The following is a 17,171-nucleotide window of genomic DNA, read 5'->3' as shown; positions in this document are numbered from 1 at the left end:
TGCATTTGTGGCAGTAAAATTCTGTTTTTGAAGCCAAATGTGACAATAATGTTTGCACTCTGACTCATCAATCGATCAGGACTCATGTTCTGATTTCATCATTTTTTTGTTGCTCAACAGTGTGATTAAATGATTTACACAACCCTGTGTATTTGTATTTCTCCACAACTGGCTTGTAACAAAAAAATACCACTACTGTTTTTTTGTTTTTTTTTAAATATTTAAGCAGAAATGCATCAATTTTTTTGGAACAATGTGACCTGTATATATTTTTGGAAGTTCTCAGCAGGAAAGAACAGAGCGGTTTCTTCTTGCTTGACACAGCGTTGAACATTAACTAGTTCACATATTTGTATTTGTGTGATCAAATACAATTTACTAGTATTAACTATTACTTACTCATTTTAGGTTCCTGTCATGTGGAGCTCGGTTTCCCAGTAGTTTTGCATGTTTTAGTTTGAAAATTTTGTGAAAATTGTAAATATTTAATATCATGATCAATTTTAGGACCGAAGATGCCAAAATCAAAAACAAATAAATTACTTGATGAATAAATTAATATACAACTAAATTTACTAAAAGTAAAAAGTAAAATTAATTTGATAAAATGTGACAATCTTATTTATTTACATTTACACTAATTCTAACTACATTTTTACCTTTAATTTATTTATGTATTCATTTGTTTTCATTTTAAAATGTATTAATTTATTTCTGAATTTAGTTAAAAACATTTTTAAATATATATATTATTAATTCATGGTGTCTTAACTGCTGTTCAATCAATCAAAGCTGTGATTTCTTGCAGTTGAACCATAATTGCTGAATTCAACCAAACGTTAAAAGGTTGAGGTCCAAGTTAAGGTAAGTCTCCAAGAAATGAATGTAAGTAAATGTCCCAAAGTCATGAATACACGACTATGTGTGTGTGTGTGTAAATATTGACAAGACAAGCTAATGATTGATTGGTGATCACCGTATGACATCAGCCTGTCCGTCAAATCTCTTTTATAAAGACAAGACAGACCTTGTTTTCAGAATATTGTCTTTCAGAAGAGAATTAGTTTGTTTTTTTCAAGCTGTTGGAAGTAAAAACATTTTTGTGTGAAGCTGAATTGTGTGTGTTTGTCAGGATGACACCGACCAGAGTTTCTCCTCTGTTGCTGTTTTTTCTTGTTTCTCACTCCGTCACGGTGAGTTCAGAAAATCACAATCAGCTTTACTTGGCCAAGTATTTTTGAGTTTTATGAGTTCTCTCTACTTCTAGTCATGATTGTTCTGTTTCTATAGAGATACAGGACTTTTTTATCACAGTGAATATCAAGGACACAGAGAAAAATGTGAAAAAACGCCCTGAAACTACTTCATTTAATGTCATTCTCTCCTGTATTCAACCGCCCAAAGACAGACGAGTTTCTTGGACCAATCGAGTGTCTTGAAAGAAAGTAAGTGCTCTGCTCTCTGATTGGCTGGACGTGTTTAAAAAATAAATAAACAGCAGATTCAATGTCTCTTTCTTTGTTTCTCAGATTTACCCGTGAATCATGTGACCTGGTGTTTTGTCGTCCGTGGGAGTATTGCGTAGACGGACGGTGCTCCTGTAAACCGGCCTACCTGTGTCCTGCAGAGGGCGTGGCCTCGGTCTGTGGCCATGACAACAGGCAGCTCCGATCCTATTGCCAGGTAACAATATGTAATGGCCCCTGAGCAAGGCACTGACGCCGCCAGCCACAGTCTGGGGTTCAATTATCAGTGGAGGGAAAGATGTTGAAGATAAAAACTCCAACCGTAAATCTCACACATTTAAAGCAACATCATCTGCATATCGGGAACACTTTCATTGAATAACAACAGCTGCCGTCGGCTTTGAACCAACATTCCTGTGAAAATGAAAAAACATTTGTGTGCATAAACTTTGCACGGCTACAAATCTGTATTTTCCAGGCGATGGCTGTTTCCTGTCAGACCCATAGAACCATCATGTCCCACTTTGGAGAAACCTGCTCAGGTTTGTTTACTTTGACCTTCATCTACTGGTGTATCACTGGTTTCTTTACTTTGACCTTCATCTACTGGTGTATCACTGGTTTCTTTACTTTGACCTTCATATTCCTCTCACTTCAGCCGATCAACCAAAGTTCAGAGGTTCAGTAGAGAGCGGCACCGGAGTGGTCCAGCTCTTTGTCCCTGACACTGGGAGCACTGGTGGAGGTGGCCAGGAGCTACTGGTGTGCCCGGAGCTGTGGGACATGTCTGCTGCCAACGTGGCCTGCAAGGCGAACGGACATCCACTGTGAGAAAAGATGTATTTCATAACCCATAATGCACATTCATAATAATACGCGTACCAATAATGTGTGTGTGTGTGTGTGTGTGTGTGTGTGTGTGTGTGTGTGTGTGTGTGTGTGTGTGTGTGTGTGTGTGTGTGTGTGTGTGTGTGTGTGTGCAGTGGTGCCTCGTCTTCCGGTACCGTGTCACATGCTTCCCTCCCACAGCGGTCGCCGGGCAAATGTGTGAGTGTCCGTTGCCAAGGTTACGAGAACTCACTGGCCGAATGTGTGATCTATGACAAGACAGCCATTGACAGCGGGGACGTCGCCACGGCAACCTGTGTCCAGCCACCAGGTGAGGAGTGTGTGTGTGTGTGTGTGTGTGTGTGTGTGTGTGTGTGTGTGTGTGTGTGTGTGTGTGTGTGTGTGTGTGTGTGTGTCAGGTGAGGAGTGTGTGTTCAGGTGTGTGTGTGTGTTCAGGTGTGTGTGTGTGTTCAGGTGTGTGTGTGTGTGTTTCAGTGTGTGTGTGTGTGTGTGTGTGTGTTTCAGGTGTGTGTGTGTGTGTGTTTCAGGTGTGTGTGTTTCAGGTGTGTGTGTGTGTATGTTTCAGGTGTGTGTGTGTGTGTTTCAGGTGTGTGTGTGTGTTTCAGGTGTGTGTGTGTGTGTTTCAGGTGTGTGTGTTTGTGTTTCAGGTGAGCAGTGTGAGTTCCGGTGTGTGAACAGGAAGTGTGTGTCTCTCGGTCAGACCTGTGACGGAGTGGACGACTGTGGCGACCGCAGTGACGAGATGTGCTGCCAGAGTAAGACTCTCTCCTTACCTGAGTAAGACTCAGTCCTTCTGAGTAAGTGTCCTTACCTGAGTAAGACTCTCTCCTTACCTGAGTAAGACTCAGTCCTTACCTGAGTAAGACCTCTCTCCTTACCTGAGTAAGACTCTCTCCTTACCTGAGTAAGACTTACCTGAGTAAGTCCTTACCTGAGTAAGACTCTCTCCTTACCTGAGTAAGACTCTCTCCTTACCTGAGTAAGACTCTCTCCTTACCTGAGTAAGACTCAGTCCTTACCTGAGTAAGACTCAGTCCTTACCTGAGTAAGACTCAGTCCTTACCTGAGTAAATGTACTTAGTTTTGTTCCACCGTTCATCATGTTGAATCGGTTCGTCTGTCTTCACGTCAGAATGCAGAGACGGAGCTTTCCGCTGCAGCTCAGGTGTTTGTCTGCATGGAGAGTCAGTCGGTGACGGACAGATCGACTGTCTGGACGGAGAGGACGAGTCAGAGAAACACACAAGTACCGATCACAGTCACATGACTCATTTCACACATCAACAGAGCTGCACTTGTGAACACTCTTAAAAATATATATTTGTTTTCCTCACAGAGACGTCCCTCCCTCTTCTCAAGAACACAGGTAACCACGGCAACCCAATCACTGTAATGTCTTGTTGATGTTGATGTTTTTGTGACGATGAAGATGATGATACTTATTTTCTGTTGTTTTTCAGAGTACATCTCTCCTAAAAGTGGTATGTAGCTTAAATATTAGTATGTTTATTTTTAACAAATACTATACATAAATAAACGTTTTAAAATGTATTTATTTCTGCTACTACAAAATATGTTGTAAACCATTACTTCAACTTAAAAATTGGATGTTTCCATTTGATAAAAGGTTGAAAGAAAACGTATGATTCGGCAAATAAATAAAAAAAGCGAAATAATTGTTGAATATGTTTTGTATTATTGAACTTGAAATTGCAGTTTTCAGCAGAAAAATGTCAAGAACCCCGGCTTTGACTGTTAAAATATATTACATTTGCCATAAGTAATAGTTTAGATTATGTTTTTTTCTGTAGAAATGAAAGACACCAGAGTTCAGCTGGAGTCCAGGTTGAACTGTGGGATTCCTAATAGAAGCAGAGTGGACGACGGACACGAAGTGGAACGAGGAACCATCGGTCGCTTCAAGAGAGTGGTGGGAGGAACTCCGACATACCCGGTTAGTTAAACACAAACCTGCCTAAATATCTTCTGTTATCTTTATAACCCCATAAAACCACACGTGAGTGATCAGACCAGCAGAGAGCAGGCTGGAGCTGCTTTCAGTAAACTTCTGTCTTATCTGTGTGCAGACTCAGATCCAGTGGCAGGCCGCGATATCGATGAAAAGGTTTCACTGTGGAGGAGCTTTTATCGGAGGCTGCTGGGTAATCACTGTTGCCCACTGCTTCGGGTAGGACGCTTAATGTAGGACGCTTAATGTAGGACGCTTAATGTAGGACGCTTAATGTAGGACGCTTAATGTAGTACTATTACTGCGATGACGGGAGAGAAGCTGCAGAAGTCGAGTCAGATATTCAAGAGACAGATAAAGTTTAGTGAAGCGACTCAGAAATCAAAGTGCACTGGTGACAGTTTAGTTAATTACTTTGCAACCAGTGAACAGGAAGTGACCATATATGGACTGAGGAGTGACGTAGAGACGCCGTATACGTCTCTGGTGTCGACCTGTCAATCAGTGTGTAGCCCCGCCCTAAAGCATCCCCTGCTTTATGGTCTGTTTGACTCTAAATGGAGCATCATTTACTAAATGAACATCATGCTGTATTGAAGAAGACTTGAAACTAGAGATTGAGACCATAAACTCATGTTTACAATGTTTACTGAGGGAATAAATCAAGAGAGAAGTAGAGTCATTTTCTCATAGACTTCTATACAACCAGAGGAGTCGCCCCCTGGTGGACAGGAGAGAGAATGCAGCTTTAAAGACACTTCACTCGGCAGAACTGGAGGTTGGCGTCTGGTGACAGCCCTAATTGGGTTACAGTATTATCTGTGCTTGCATTGTAACATAAAAAAGATGTCAGTACTTTGAACGGGAAGCTTCATGACATAAAACTACTGAATACATCCCTGGTGAAATCTAGTATGATTTAAGAGTGTGTAACTTTTAAAGGAACAATAAAAACGTTATCTCACTACACCCTCTCTCTCCATCACCAAACATGGAGTTTCTGGTCAAGACAGCCGCATCAACCAAAAGTAAGTCTGTCTAATTTTCTATGTAGTGAACTTAAGAGTTGTCTTGATTTGTTGAAGTCTCATTTCTTTCTCTCTCCATTTCTCTCTCTTGCAGGCCTGACATGTCTTCAATTGTGGTGAGCTTTTCTCTGTGGAAGAGGGCCATGCCTCAGGGCTCTACAGATATTGCTCCTGTCCATGATGTCCACATCCACCCCAAGTATGCATACATGTTTTCATGATCTTTTATTAGAATAACATAGTTCTGGTTTTTTTGGCACACCCGGGACTACTTGAAAAATGGATTATGAAGTTTGAGTTTAAATTATGAATTGGAGTAGAATTAACTTTGTTCTTAGAAAGGCAAAGAAGTTACTGCTTCTCTTTTACCGGGAATGTACAGCTGTTTGTATCAACACATCAGAAAAAATGCGCAGCGGAAAGAGAAAGCATTGAAAAAAGTAAGCTGATTCAGAGCAGAATGTTTGTTTCTGTTTATTTTACTTGAATCGATACTAATTGGAGGTGAAGGAGGGCTAGTTCTACTGGTATATAGATTTCTGCCAGTTTTTATGAATGACAAAAGAGCTCAACTGTACTAAAGTACATAATGGAGAGAAGACATCAGATAAATATAGTAAAATGTCGTCAGCATACAGAGAAATAAGATGCAATGTTCCTTTTAAAGTAATGGATAAAATACTGCTTAAAGGTTGACAGTATGGCTCAAAGAAAAAAAGGGACATCCCTGTCTGATGCTGTCAAGTGTAACAACAGAATTGGGCAACTTTCATAACAAAAGATATTTGTTATTTGTGCTCCATCATCAGAACTACTATTGCTGAGCATTTCTTCAGAGAGAGTAATAATCTGTTACCATGTGAAAAATGCAATCACACTGGAATTATGTAATGTCTGAATCACCCGCTGACTCAAATAAAGGTACAACCCCGACACCCTCGAGAATGACATCGCCCTGGTGCAGCTTGAGAAACTTCCATTCCAGGAAGAGTGTTTGCAGGACAACCCTGTAATCACTCCCGTCTGCGTTCCCTGGACCACCAGGCTCTTCAATCCCAACCACACCTGCACCGTCTCTGGATGGGGAGAACCTATAGCAGGTACAATAACATGCTAAAACCCTGATGTCCACATTTCAAAACTGAGAATATATTCAATAAATTGTTTTCATTACTGTGTTTATGACTTACAAACAGGTGAAAATTGTTTTTTCCTGCACAGTTTCTATTTTTTTCGCCATCATGTTTTTCATCCATGTTTTTCTGATAAATATTTTAGTCTCTGTCTGAGAGATAGAATTAATGCTATGAATATATTATACTAAATTTACCATGTGACCATTGTTGTACACATTGTTGTGATATTCTAACATTGGTCCCTGTGCTTATGACTAACTCCTGTGTAGGTGGTAGAATGTCCCAGGTCTTACAGTGGGCCAGCATGTCCCTCATTGAAGACTGTCATAGGTTCCACAATGACAGCATTAAACCCGGCATGATCTGTGCAGGTAGGTGTGCTCACGTCTCTCGTTTGTTGTATGGATGAAAAGAGTCCGTCTGAGGGTTTGTTTGTGTCTGCAGATGATCAGGACGGCAGAGCTGGAGCCTGTGAGGGGGATAACGGAGGTCCTCTGGTGTGTGAGGATGAACTCGGTGTTTCTTACCTGTGGGGCGTCGTCAGCTGGGGGAAGGGGTGTGGCCAACCAGGATCTCCAGATGTTTATACACAGGTAACATATTAGGGTTTTTTTATTATGCATAATATGATTATATGATTCTGACTACGGGTGTCCTCTGAAGAGACAATTTTCTTGTTCACTGTCCTCCGCCATCTTAACTGGTAATGGAAGCTGAAAGTTGTGGTTGAACCATAGACTATATACAGGAAGTGGGTCATCGTCACGTCAGACATCGGTTTGTCGACTGATGTTTTGAATCCTCGTGTTTGATTATTTTTGCCGTTGCCATCTTGGATTACAGCCGTCGCCCTGTTGGTTTTTTTGGGCACCAATGAACAGAAGTTACCATATTTGTAATGAAGAGCAGTGACATAGAGACGCCGTATACGTCGCTGATAGAGAAAGCATCCCCTGCTTTATGGTCTGTTTGACTCTAAATGGAGCATCATTTACTAAATGAACATCATGCTGTATTGAAGAAGACTTGAAACTAGAGATTGAGACCATAAACTCATGTTTACAATGTTTACTGAGGGAATAAATCAAGAGAGAAGTAGTAGTTCAGTGAAAAAAGTAGTGAAGTTAAAACAAACCCACTCCCATTACTCCTTGACAACATAAATGCTCTCCTGAAGTTCGAATATTTGTGTTTTCATTGTTGGTTAGTCTGTTTTGTCCAAGACTTTGGTCCACAGAACACATTTCGACATCTACTGGCCAGACTGATATGTAATATGGAATGGATATTCGTGGTCCAAAGAAGTAAAAGCTTTGAATTGGTGCCTCTTTTAGGTGAAATAGTACATATACTGTACAAAAGCAACTTTTAATCCAAACCCTGTTGTTTGGTGAATAGCTTTCCTTGAGTGACCCAATGACACCACATTTTGAGCAAAAGAAATGTCCAAATCCAAATACTTTGACATTTACTAAGAACATTTCTGCTTGGAACCTCTTTGTCTTCTGCCCGTTTTGTCATGAGCTTTCTTCAAGCAGCAACCATTAGGACAAAATGTAAGTTGAGCACCAAAAAAACCCAAATGGGAACGTTGTTGTGAAATTTACTGATCAAATTCCAGCTCTCCAGAGGACAAATCCATTTTGATTTTAATTTGCCCAATGCTCTTTCCTCTTGTGTCAACCTTGAACAAACTATACCTCAGATAGCTTTAAGATTAGAAGGACTTAAAATCTTGTTTTGTAATGATGGGCCATATATATCTATTGACAATAATACTCTTTATGTCTTTCTCTTTCAGGTCGCTCACTACTTTGAGTGGATCAGGCTACATACAGGATGGAGTGCTGTGACTAAGTTCAACGCCTAATAACAATCAAACAGCCCACCACAAAAGGATTCAATTATATTGGCTACAACTTTGTACTGACATACAATTCTAACTTTATTTAATTTTTAGAATCATACATTTGTTCCTGTCAAAAGTAAAAAAAGCAATTAAATCAATCATAATTTATCATCAGCTCTGTCTGCTGTATGTAAAACTATTTATGTACAGTTAATACAATATTTGTTATATTTCTGCAATAATAAAACTTGGTTCGTACCTGCTTCATTACAAAGTTGCTTTGCATTATTGCTATCTGTTATTCATGTTGGTTATTGTGAATTGTTCCCTCTGAATAAAAGAAGTGTGTGTAGCGTGAGGGTTGGGTTATGTTTGTGGTTGTGTGTACAAGTAGGAAAGCCCAGGAGTCTGACTGCCTCACAGATAAGTACACAATGATTTTGAAACCTTTTTTATATTGATACAGTGTTGAACATTAACTTATTTGTACTTTTTTCCTCAGGAGAGATTTTGACTGATCATAGTAGGAAAAGCTTGTATTAATAATGTTAATGAGGTCTCTGCTCTATTTAATGTCCATGTCCCCGTAAACCATGACAGCGGGATGGTGAGCCAGCATTACCAGGACGTGTCAAAATGTCCCTTGTGTAAAAAAGGCACAAAAATAAATCGGACTTTGAGGACATTTTATATGTTTACACGTTGAGGCAAATTTGAGTCTCTAAATCAGCTGCTTTTTTCTAGCCTATAGAATGAAACAAACACAGCCAGCCAGGTCTGCAGGTCAGGGTCAGACCATGACCTTCTGTACTGAGCCACATCTTTGTGTTTGTATGCTTACTGGAACATGGGTTTTCCAAAATGCACATTAACAACCCCTCCCCCGAATCTTTAATAACTCTCAAATTCCAGTACAGTACATGATCAGTCTGTGAAAAATCAATCTTGAGTCTGCATGTTTGTGTGTTTGTGTCCATATTGACAAGCCAAGCTAATGATTGATTGATTGATGACATCATCAGTGGACAGAAGAGATATCTGACTGTTAGTCACATTGCTCCCTTACCAACAGAAAAACTGCATCTCTGTCTGTATCTGCTGCTGGTCAAATATGTTTTATTATCTTATCTGAGTCATTTATTCTTTCGTCCATCAGTAACTACATTTCTGAGCAGAGGAAGAAAAAGAGGAAAATATTTTTGTACTAAACTGAACTCTCGAGGAAACCAGACTAACACTGTTGGTGAAGATGAGATCAGCTGGAGTTTCTGTTTTCTTGGTGTTTCTTTTGGTAAGTCGCTCTGAAATGGTGTGTCGACAAATGCTGACTTGCTTTTTAAGTGTTTAAAAATATTCCTTCTATACTCTGTGTTTGTGGCACTTTTATTTGTTTGTTTCACGTTATAAAGGATTTCCGACCATGTATTTATGTTTGATGTTGCTAAGTGCAGGACAAAGGTGGTGTGTAGAACAGTATTGTATTGAATGGTTGTATTTGAGTTTGGCTACAGTATACATATAGTGTGGAATACAGCATAAAATACATGATGATTTATTATGTAATGCTGTAACTACGATGGCGCTGTCTACAACATTGAAGTGCATTTAAGTGAATGATGTTGAAGTAGTAGTATGATAATGGTAGTAATTTAAGAGCTTACAGTGTGTTGTACTCAAATCACGTCACTTTATTATTTCAAATACAAGTTAATCAAAAAACTGCTGCATTCAACAAGCAACAAGTACTTGTCCTTTCACAGAGATATAAATGTGTGGATCATCTGGGCAGCTGTGGTGTAGTGGAGAGCAAGGTAGTTCTCCAAACAGAGGGTCGGTGGTTCGATACCCGGCTTCGGCAGTCGATGTGTCCTTGGGCGAGACACTTAACCCCAAGTTGCTCCTGAAGGCCATCGGTGTGGACTGATGATGAATGTTAGTTAGAGTCTGATGGTGGCACCTTGATGGTAGCCTGTCATCAGTGTGTGAATGGGTGAATGATATGTAACATACTACTGACTGTAAGTCGCTGTGGAGAAAAGCCTCTGCTAAACGACTGTAATGTAATCTGCGTAACATTTTAACTAGATGATGACCATAACAATATCCTGTTCTATGGATTTCTAACTTTATTCATTTTTTCTGTTTTTTCCTGCAGTTGGATTTGTCAGATAACGTTTCAAAATCAAAGAATCGGATTAAACCACAAACAACAACCCCGACCCCTCTGGTTACCAGTCCTGCCCCCCCACAACCCCTGAAGCCCCCCCACAACCCCTGAAGCCCCCCCACAACCCCTGAAGCACCTCAGGAAGACGTGTTTCTGGGTCCAAATAAGTGTCTAGAAGAGAAGTAACTGTATTTTTATTGGCTAGGCTTCTTCCTTTGGTTGTTGAATTTTATTTCTAAGCTCCTATGGTCTGTTATATTTGTATTTCCCTTTTTACCTTCTTACATTCATGATTGAGTCATAAGTCTTACACCAGGCTACAGCTATGGACTCTCAATGTCTACGTAGCATAAACACTAAGACAAACACTTCGTTTACTTTGTGATTTGAGCTCAAAGTGGAGTACGTAGTGCAACTTGTAAGGTCCTTCACAAAGGAAGGGAAGGGAAAAAAATGTGACATGAAGGAGAAAATTCAATGAGAAATTGGGTATTCAAATTTCGAAGCTCACTGTAATAATCTGTGTATAAATAATGTGGGATTGATTTGTGTTTGTGTTCAACACAGTCTATTTTTCAAAATGTATCAGGTTAACTCGTGCATCATGTCACCTGGTGTTTTGTCCTCCATGGGAGCGCTGCATCGAAGGACATTGCTCCTGTAAACCACCATACCTGTGTCCCGCTGAGGACGTGAAACCGGTTTGTGGGCTGGACAATAGAAACTACCGCTCCTACTGCCAGGTAACTCATGTGTAAGGTTAGATACCGATGGTGGTCTGGACTTGGAACTGGTTACAGAAACACAAATCAGGAATTTGTTGCAGATATATAGTTTTATAAGTTTATAATATATATCTATTGTCAAGAATCAGAACGATGTGAAAAGATGCAAACAAATTTAGAATCATTAAATCTAACGTTTACACAGTGGTAATCTGTTTTCCAGGTAAGGGCTCTGTCATGTCGGACCAAGAGGCCCACCATGTCCCACTTTGGGGAGAAATGTGGAGGTTCGCTCTCATGGATACATTCAGTGTACTATGTTTAGCATCACTGTAATATCCCTACTTATAGTTCATGTTTTATTAATCACTCTCTATCACCACAGCGAGTCATCAAAAGTTCACAAGTGTAATAGACCGGTACACAGGAGTGGTCAAGGTCTTCATTCCTGACTCTCTGAGACCTGATGGTGGGGAGGAGTTACTGGTATGCCAGAAGATCTGGAACATTGCGGCTGCTAACGTTGCCTGCAAGGAAGATGGGAAGCCACTGTGAGAGGACATATATTTATATAATGCAAACTGTGGAGATAGATATACATTAACATCCACTGCTAGCCATCAATAGCTCCATCAAATGAGAAATATGTCGCAGTACATCTTGAAAGTGATGTCCCTACATTGTGACATTGTGTTTGCTTACAGTGGTGCGGTAACTGCTGGTTCCATGTCTTACGATTCCCTGACAACCGACCACCACAACAAGCAGTTCCCAAGCCGATGTGTCAGCGTCCGCTGCCAAGGTTACGAGACTTCCCTAGCTGAGTGTGTAATCCACGACAAGATCAGTATCGGCAACGAAAGTGTTGCTACGGCAACCTGTTATACGGCACCACATGAACCGGAAGGTCAGTTTTTTGACTAATTCTACACTATTCTTTTCTGTTTTGGCCTTCACTAGGTTGTGTTCACTGTGTGCAAACCAAAACTACAATTTAAAAACAGACTGTCTGGCCCCCTATCCCAAGACCTGAATTTCATGGTACAATTTGAATAAACGTCTCTTGTATTTTGCTAAACTTGTCCAGTATTGTGTTTCAGAGTGTGGCTTCCAATGTGTCAACACAAAGTGTGTCTCTCTGAACCAGACCTGCGATGGAGTTGATGACTGTGGCGACCGCAGTGACGAGATGTGCTGCAAAAGTAAAGAAAACAGACGCTTTAAAATGGATTACATGAACCTGTATGTCCTCGTTTCTTCATGATGTGAATTCTGTGTGGTTGACAGAATGCAGAAACGGCGGTTTCCACTGCAAGACGGGTGTTTGTGTGCATCAAGAGGCGATTGGTGACGGACAAAGGGACTGTCTGGATGGAGATGATGAATCAGAAAAACACGCCTTCAAAAGTGAGATTCACATTCTAAAATCAGTTTAACCAAACATATTACACTTCCATTCAATTTTGGAAATCAATGAAACTTTTTACGAACTCACAAAAAAGCTTGAAACCAACACCCAACAGTCTTGATGGAATAATTGTCTTTGAACAGACTGACTTTAGGAACACGACACCCAATGCTGCAGTCATTTTGTTGTTGTCTTACTTTACCACCATCTGCTTGATTTCCTTTGTGTTTGTAGTAATTGTACTATTTCTTTATTCTCGACAGAACCAGAATTGAAGGCCAGACCACTACCAACCTTTGGTACAGTATACTTGTATCTGAGGTAGAGGGGGTTGAACCTTTAATTGGAAACTACTGTGTTGTTAGTAGTTGTGATGATAATGACATTTCTTTTATTGTTGTTTTTTTCAGAGTACATCTCTCCCAAAGACGGTATGTAGCCTTAACGTTTACCCTTATTCTGTGTTCACACCAAAAACGTTTCTTGCAGGTGATGATGATCACAGGGTCAGTTGTGTTCATTCGCGTCATTCGGTCTTCCCCAGTGTAGACAACGTTTCATCAATCATGTCGGAAATAACTGCTATTGCTGCTTTGTACATGTTGTGGAAGTCCCAGATTTCCCGGGAAACTAAACGCCGTCTTTTCTGTGTTCATAACATCATCCATCATCTATTGAGCCACGAATCGGCTGGTTTACTACAACTGTATGAGCCCAAAATAAACCATTTTGCTGTGATTTCATTGCAACAAATGGATAAAAGGATGCCGAAATAAGTACATAATGATGGCGACTTGTAAAAAGTCTGAACTCATGCTTTGGTAGGTCTATCCACAAAACGACAAGGAAATCACTTTTAAAAAGCTTCTTTTCTTCACGGGGTTTGGTTTGATCGATGCTCTGCCATGCTTTCATGGTAGTTGCTCCATCAACACTCAAAGTAACGTCATATAGGTGTAAAAATGTTAGCCTCGTTATTGTTTGTACCACATAGTGTCATCGGGCCTCTGTATAAATATTGTTTTCCTCCATTTCTGAATCAACAACCTCAGAATCTCAACGCTAGTAGGCTTTCGCAATTTTGTGTGTACTCACGTCCGTTTGCGTCTTTGCATTGGCTTTTATGTAATCTCAGTTTATGGTGTAAACACATTATTGGTGTAGTATATTCAGAAGAGGTTGCAGATTTCAGTTATGTGGACATCCTTTATGGGAGCCAACCCGACAACCAGGTTCCAACATCTGGCCTGAAACCAATAGAGTGGAGGATGATGTAACAGCAGATCAATGAACATGGTTTTGGAATATGTTCAACTATCACATATGGCTGGAATGGTCGGGTGTCCAGTCAGGTTACTCAGGTCACCAGGTCACCTAAACACAACTCAGGTTTGGGCCCAAATTGCCCCAAGACAAAGTCATCCAGATCTCTTTCAGAGCTAGATATGAATTTCAACAACTCAATGCATGTGTGTCCAGAAACGAGGGCCGACAGAAAATATATGGAGACCAACTTATACTGCGGGATTCCCAACTCCACCACGGTGGACGACGTGGCAGTGGATAAACGACCACAGAACGGCCGCTACAAGAGGGTGGTGGGAGGAGTCCCAGCGAACCCGGTCAGTCACCTGTCTGTCTGACAACCTTTGCTTCCAACTTTGATTTGCATATAAAACATTTTTTTCTAGTAGTTTCAAATGGAAACTGTTCCCGCTCTGCAGACTCAGATCCAGTGGCAGATTGCTCTGGTGGAGAACAGGAAGATCGATTGTGGAGGCGCTTATATCGGAGGATGCTGGGTAATCACTGCTGCTCACTGCGTCAGGTAGGACCAGTATCAGTATGAAATACCAGCAGTAAATGTTGTACTTTTTACTGTACTACAGCTTAGAGGTAAATATTGTACTTTTAACTGTACGACATATCAGAGTTTAATATTGTACTTTTTACTGTACTACATCTCAAAAGGTAAATTTAGTACTTTTTACTGTACTACATCATAGAGTAAATGTATCGTAACAAAGCCAGTGGTGGTACGTTTTGCAGTAGCAATAGTTTAATTTAAGAAGGTTGTAATGGGTTTAAAAATCACTGTAGTACTAAAAGTACTAGAAGTGTCAGTTGTGGTTCGATACCCGGCTTCGGCAGTCGATGTGTCCTTGGGCAAGACACTTAACCCCAAGTTGCTCCTGAAGGCCATCGGTGTGGACTGATGATGAATGTTAGTTAGAGTCTGATGGTGGCACCTTGATGGTAGCCTGTCATCAGTGTGTGAATGGGTGAATGATATGTAACATACTACTGACTGTAAGTCGCTTTGGAGAAAAGCCTCTGCTACATGACTGTAATGTAATGTAATGTAATGTAATGTAATGTAATGTTGTAGTAGTTTTCTTCTGACTCACTCTGTTCTTCAGGCCCAACCCCTATGCGTTCAAGGTGAAGTTTTCTGTCTGGAAGAAGTTTCGAGCTCAGAACACAACCGACATCGTTCCCGTTGAAGACATTCACATCCACCCAAGGTATGTATCTTTCTGAGCGATCATTACTCATGCTTGTGAACATTAACGTTAAACGAATGGTAATAATGTAGGTGTGTTTTTATACACCTGCAGGTACAACGCCCTCACCTATGAGAACGACATCGCTCTGGTGAAGCTGCAGAAGCTTCCATTCCAGGAGAAATGTCTGGTGGACAACCCGGCCGTCAGCGCCGTCTGTGTCCCCTGGTCCACCCAACTCTTTCAGCCCAACCACACCTGCAGCATCTCTGGATGGGGTCGAACCGCCGGTGTGTTCCTCCACCGACTGGGAATCTAACATTAGTGTAAAAGAAGAGAAAGATGGGGCATAAGGGCAAAAGAAAATCTAACTTATTTAGCATAACTTAGAAAATAAACACAAAACTTACACCTCAAATTGAGTTTTAATAATCTGATTTAAAAATTATGAATTTTTTATTTAAACATTTAAACACAAACAATTTTGTGCTTTTAACAGCACTAAAAGTGAAGAATTGATTGTGTTCCACGAAACATTAAGTGGATCAACATAAAAATGTATGCTCTGAAACTCTATATGCGATGCAAAGTTTAAAAAGCCGGCATTTAAATATTGATGACTTTGTTCACAGATGGCAGAGCGGCTCAGGTGTTGCTGTGGGCCAATGTGTCCCTCATCGCCGACTGTCAGAACTTCTACAAAAATCGCTTCAAGCCCGGCATGATGTGTGCGGGCGACCTGGACGGCAGCGTGGACTCCTGTCAGGGCGACAGTGGAGGGCCGCTGGTCTGCGAGGACGAAATGGGAGTTTCCTACCTGTGGGGCGTCGTCAGCTGGGGAGAGAGGTGTGGTCAGCCAGGGTTCCCCGGAGTTTATACACAGGTAAAAATATATACAGTATATTTACACAGGAAGTGTATATTTCTATACCCTACTATACAAAAAAAATACAACGAAACGTAAATATGTGTACCGAGTGTCAACCTCCGGATCTGGAAAGTGAAGTCAAAGCTTCCTGTCTTAAAGCTGCATTCTCTCTCCTGTCCACCAGGGGGCGACTCCTCTGGTTGTATAGAAGTCTATGAGAAAATGACTCTACTTCTCTCTTGATTTATTCCCTCAGTAAACATTGTAAACATGAGTTTATGGTCTCAATCTCTAGTTTCAAGTCTTCTTCAATACAGCATGATGTTCATTTAGTAAATGATGCTCCATTTAGAGTCAAACAGACCATAAAGCAGGGGATGCTTTAGGGCGGGGCTACACACTGATTGACAGGCCGACACCAGAGACGTATACGGCGTCTCTACGTCACTCCTCCTCACTCCTAATGTGGTCACTTCCTGTCAGCTGGTTGCAAAATATAATAACTTAACGTTATACTGATGACTTCCTCCTCTTTCTCTCTGACAGGTGGCTCATTACTTTGAGTGGATACGACGTCATACAGGGTGGCCCGCCGTCACCAAGTTCAACTCCTGATAAGGCGAACACACTCTTACAGAACACGTTGAATTAAGACTCAAGCTATCACAAACCTTAAATAGCCTATTATTAGTTCACTGATTTTATTAGAATCGTATTGTGTTGCATTGTGCTGTACAGTGTCGTACTATAGTGTTTTCTGTACTGATATTAGGACACTAAATGGACTGCAGACACAAATTAGCTCTCGAGCTAACTCTGGCACATTTACATTGAGATGGAAACTGAAATGGGGATTAATGTGCACTGTCCCTGGTTAATAAATGATATAAATGTAAAAATTAAATGAAATAAAATACTGCTTTGTTCAATAGAATTTTTAGAGTTTTCCAATTTTTATGACTAAAATATGGCTTACCTTTACAACTGTCTATGAAAAACATTAGTATTGCAAGCATATATATATATATATATATATATATAAAACAAAATACTTATTTTACATTTTCACTCTGTCTTACTTTGTACTTTTGTCCTACAACTAATGCACAACAATTTTAATAATGTCTTAACTTCTCTTGATAGAAATTTGTTTATGCCCTTAAGTGCAAAATGTGTCCTAAAAATATTGAAAAGTGAAAAGA

The 17,171-nt window shown here is 40.5% G+C and overlaps 2 protein-coding genes across 3 annotated transcripts; both read left to right on the top strand.

Annotated features, from left to right (window-relative positions):
* Window positions 1–1,031: 1,031 nt before the first annotated feature.
* Window positions 1,032–8,571, top strand: LOC129093780 (complement factor I-like). 2 transcript variants are annotated; one of them, XM_054601900.1, is made up of 18 exons: window positions 1,032–1,193; window positions 1,405–1,445; window positions 1,530–1,683; window positions 1,945–2,008; window positions 2,125–2,293; window positions 2,450–2,625; window positions 2,963–3,070; window positions 3,448–3,561; window positions 3,652–3,681; window positions 3,776–3,796; window positions 4,127–4,269; window positions 4,403–4,503; window positions 5,298–5,312; window positions 5,407–5,511; window positions 6,234–6,412; window positions 6,718–6,819; window positions 6,893–7,041; window positions 8,250–8,571. In XM_054601900.1, exons 1-18 carry the CDS (start codon window positions 1,134–1,136, stop codon window positions 8,316–8,318), a joined length of 1,800 nt encoding a protein of 599 aa, XP_054457875.1. In that variant the 5' UTR covers window positions 1,032–1,133; the 3' UTR covers window positions 8,319–8,571. The 2 variants fall into 2 exon arrangements, with proteins under 2 accessions (XP_054457875.1, XP_054457876.1); XM_054601901.1 differs by lacking the exon at window positions 2,963–3,070.
* Window positions 8,572–9,348: 777 nt separating this feature from the next.
* cfi (complement factor I) lies at window positions 9,349–16,903 on the top strand. The gene is made up of 16 exons (XM_054601902.1): window positions 9,349–9,588; window positions 10,453–10,646; window positions 11,054–11,207; window positions 11,413–11,476; window positions 11,575–11,740; window positions 11,894–12,096; window positions 12,290–12,391; window positions 12,477–12,596; window positions 12,861–12,896; window positions 13,008–13,028; window positions 14,077–14,219; window positions 14,322–14,425; window positions 15,018–15,122; window positions 15,216–15,391; window positions 15,734–15,984; window positions 16,516–16,903. The coding sequence occupies exons 4-16, from the start codon at window positions 11,449–11,451 to the stop codon at window positions 16,582–16,584; spliced, it is 1,524 nt and encodes a 507-aa protein (XP_054457877.1). The 5' UTR covers window positions 9,349–9,588; window positions 10,453–10,646; window positions 11,054–11,207; window positions 11,413–11,448; the 3' UTR covers window positions 16,585–16,903.
* Window positions 16,904–17,171: the final 268 nt, after the last annotated feature.

Source organism: Anoplopoma fimbria, chromosome 7, assembly GCF_027596085.1.
Source record: "Anoplopoma fimbria isolate UVic2021 breed Golden Eagle Sablefish chromosome 7, Afim_UVic_2022, whole genome shotgun sequence".
NCBI lineage: Eukaryota > Metazoa > Chordata > Actinopteri > Perciformes > Anoplopomatidae > Anoplopoma > Anoplopoma fimbria.
Note: the sequence above shows the minus strand (reverse complement) of the source record. Positions and strands in the feature narration are given on the sequence as shown.

What these genes read in the sequence shown, in the direction of transcription:
- cfi (XM_054601902.1), top strand. Translation starts at nt 11,449, where the DNA reads ATGTCCCACTTTGGGGAGAAATGTGGAG. An exon ending in GAGGAGTCCCAGCGAACCCG is followed by an intron (nt 14,220 to 14,321) that starts GTCAGTCACCTG and finishes CCCGCTCTGCAG; the next exon opens with ACTCAGATCCAGTGGCAGAT. An exon ending in ACTGCTGCTCACTGCGTCAG is followed by an intron (nt 14,426 to 15,017) that starts GTAGGACCAGTA and finishes TCTGTTCTTCAG; the next exon opens with GCCCAACCCCTATGCGTTCA.
- LOC129093780 (XM_054601900.1), top strand. Translation starts at nt 1,134, where the DNA reads ATGACACCGACCAGAGTTTCTCCTCTGTTGCTGTTTTTTCTTGTTTCT. An exon ending in CTTTGGAGAAACCTGCTCAG is followed by an intron (nt 2,009 to 2,124) that starts GTTTGTTTACTT and finishes CTCTCACTTCAG; the next exon opens with CCGATCAACCAAAGTTCAGA. An exon ending in CTCCAGATGTTTATACACAG is followed by an intron (nt 7,042 to 8,249) that starts GTAACATATTAG and finishes TTTCTCTTTCAG; the next exon opens with GTCGCTCACTACTTTGAGTG.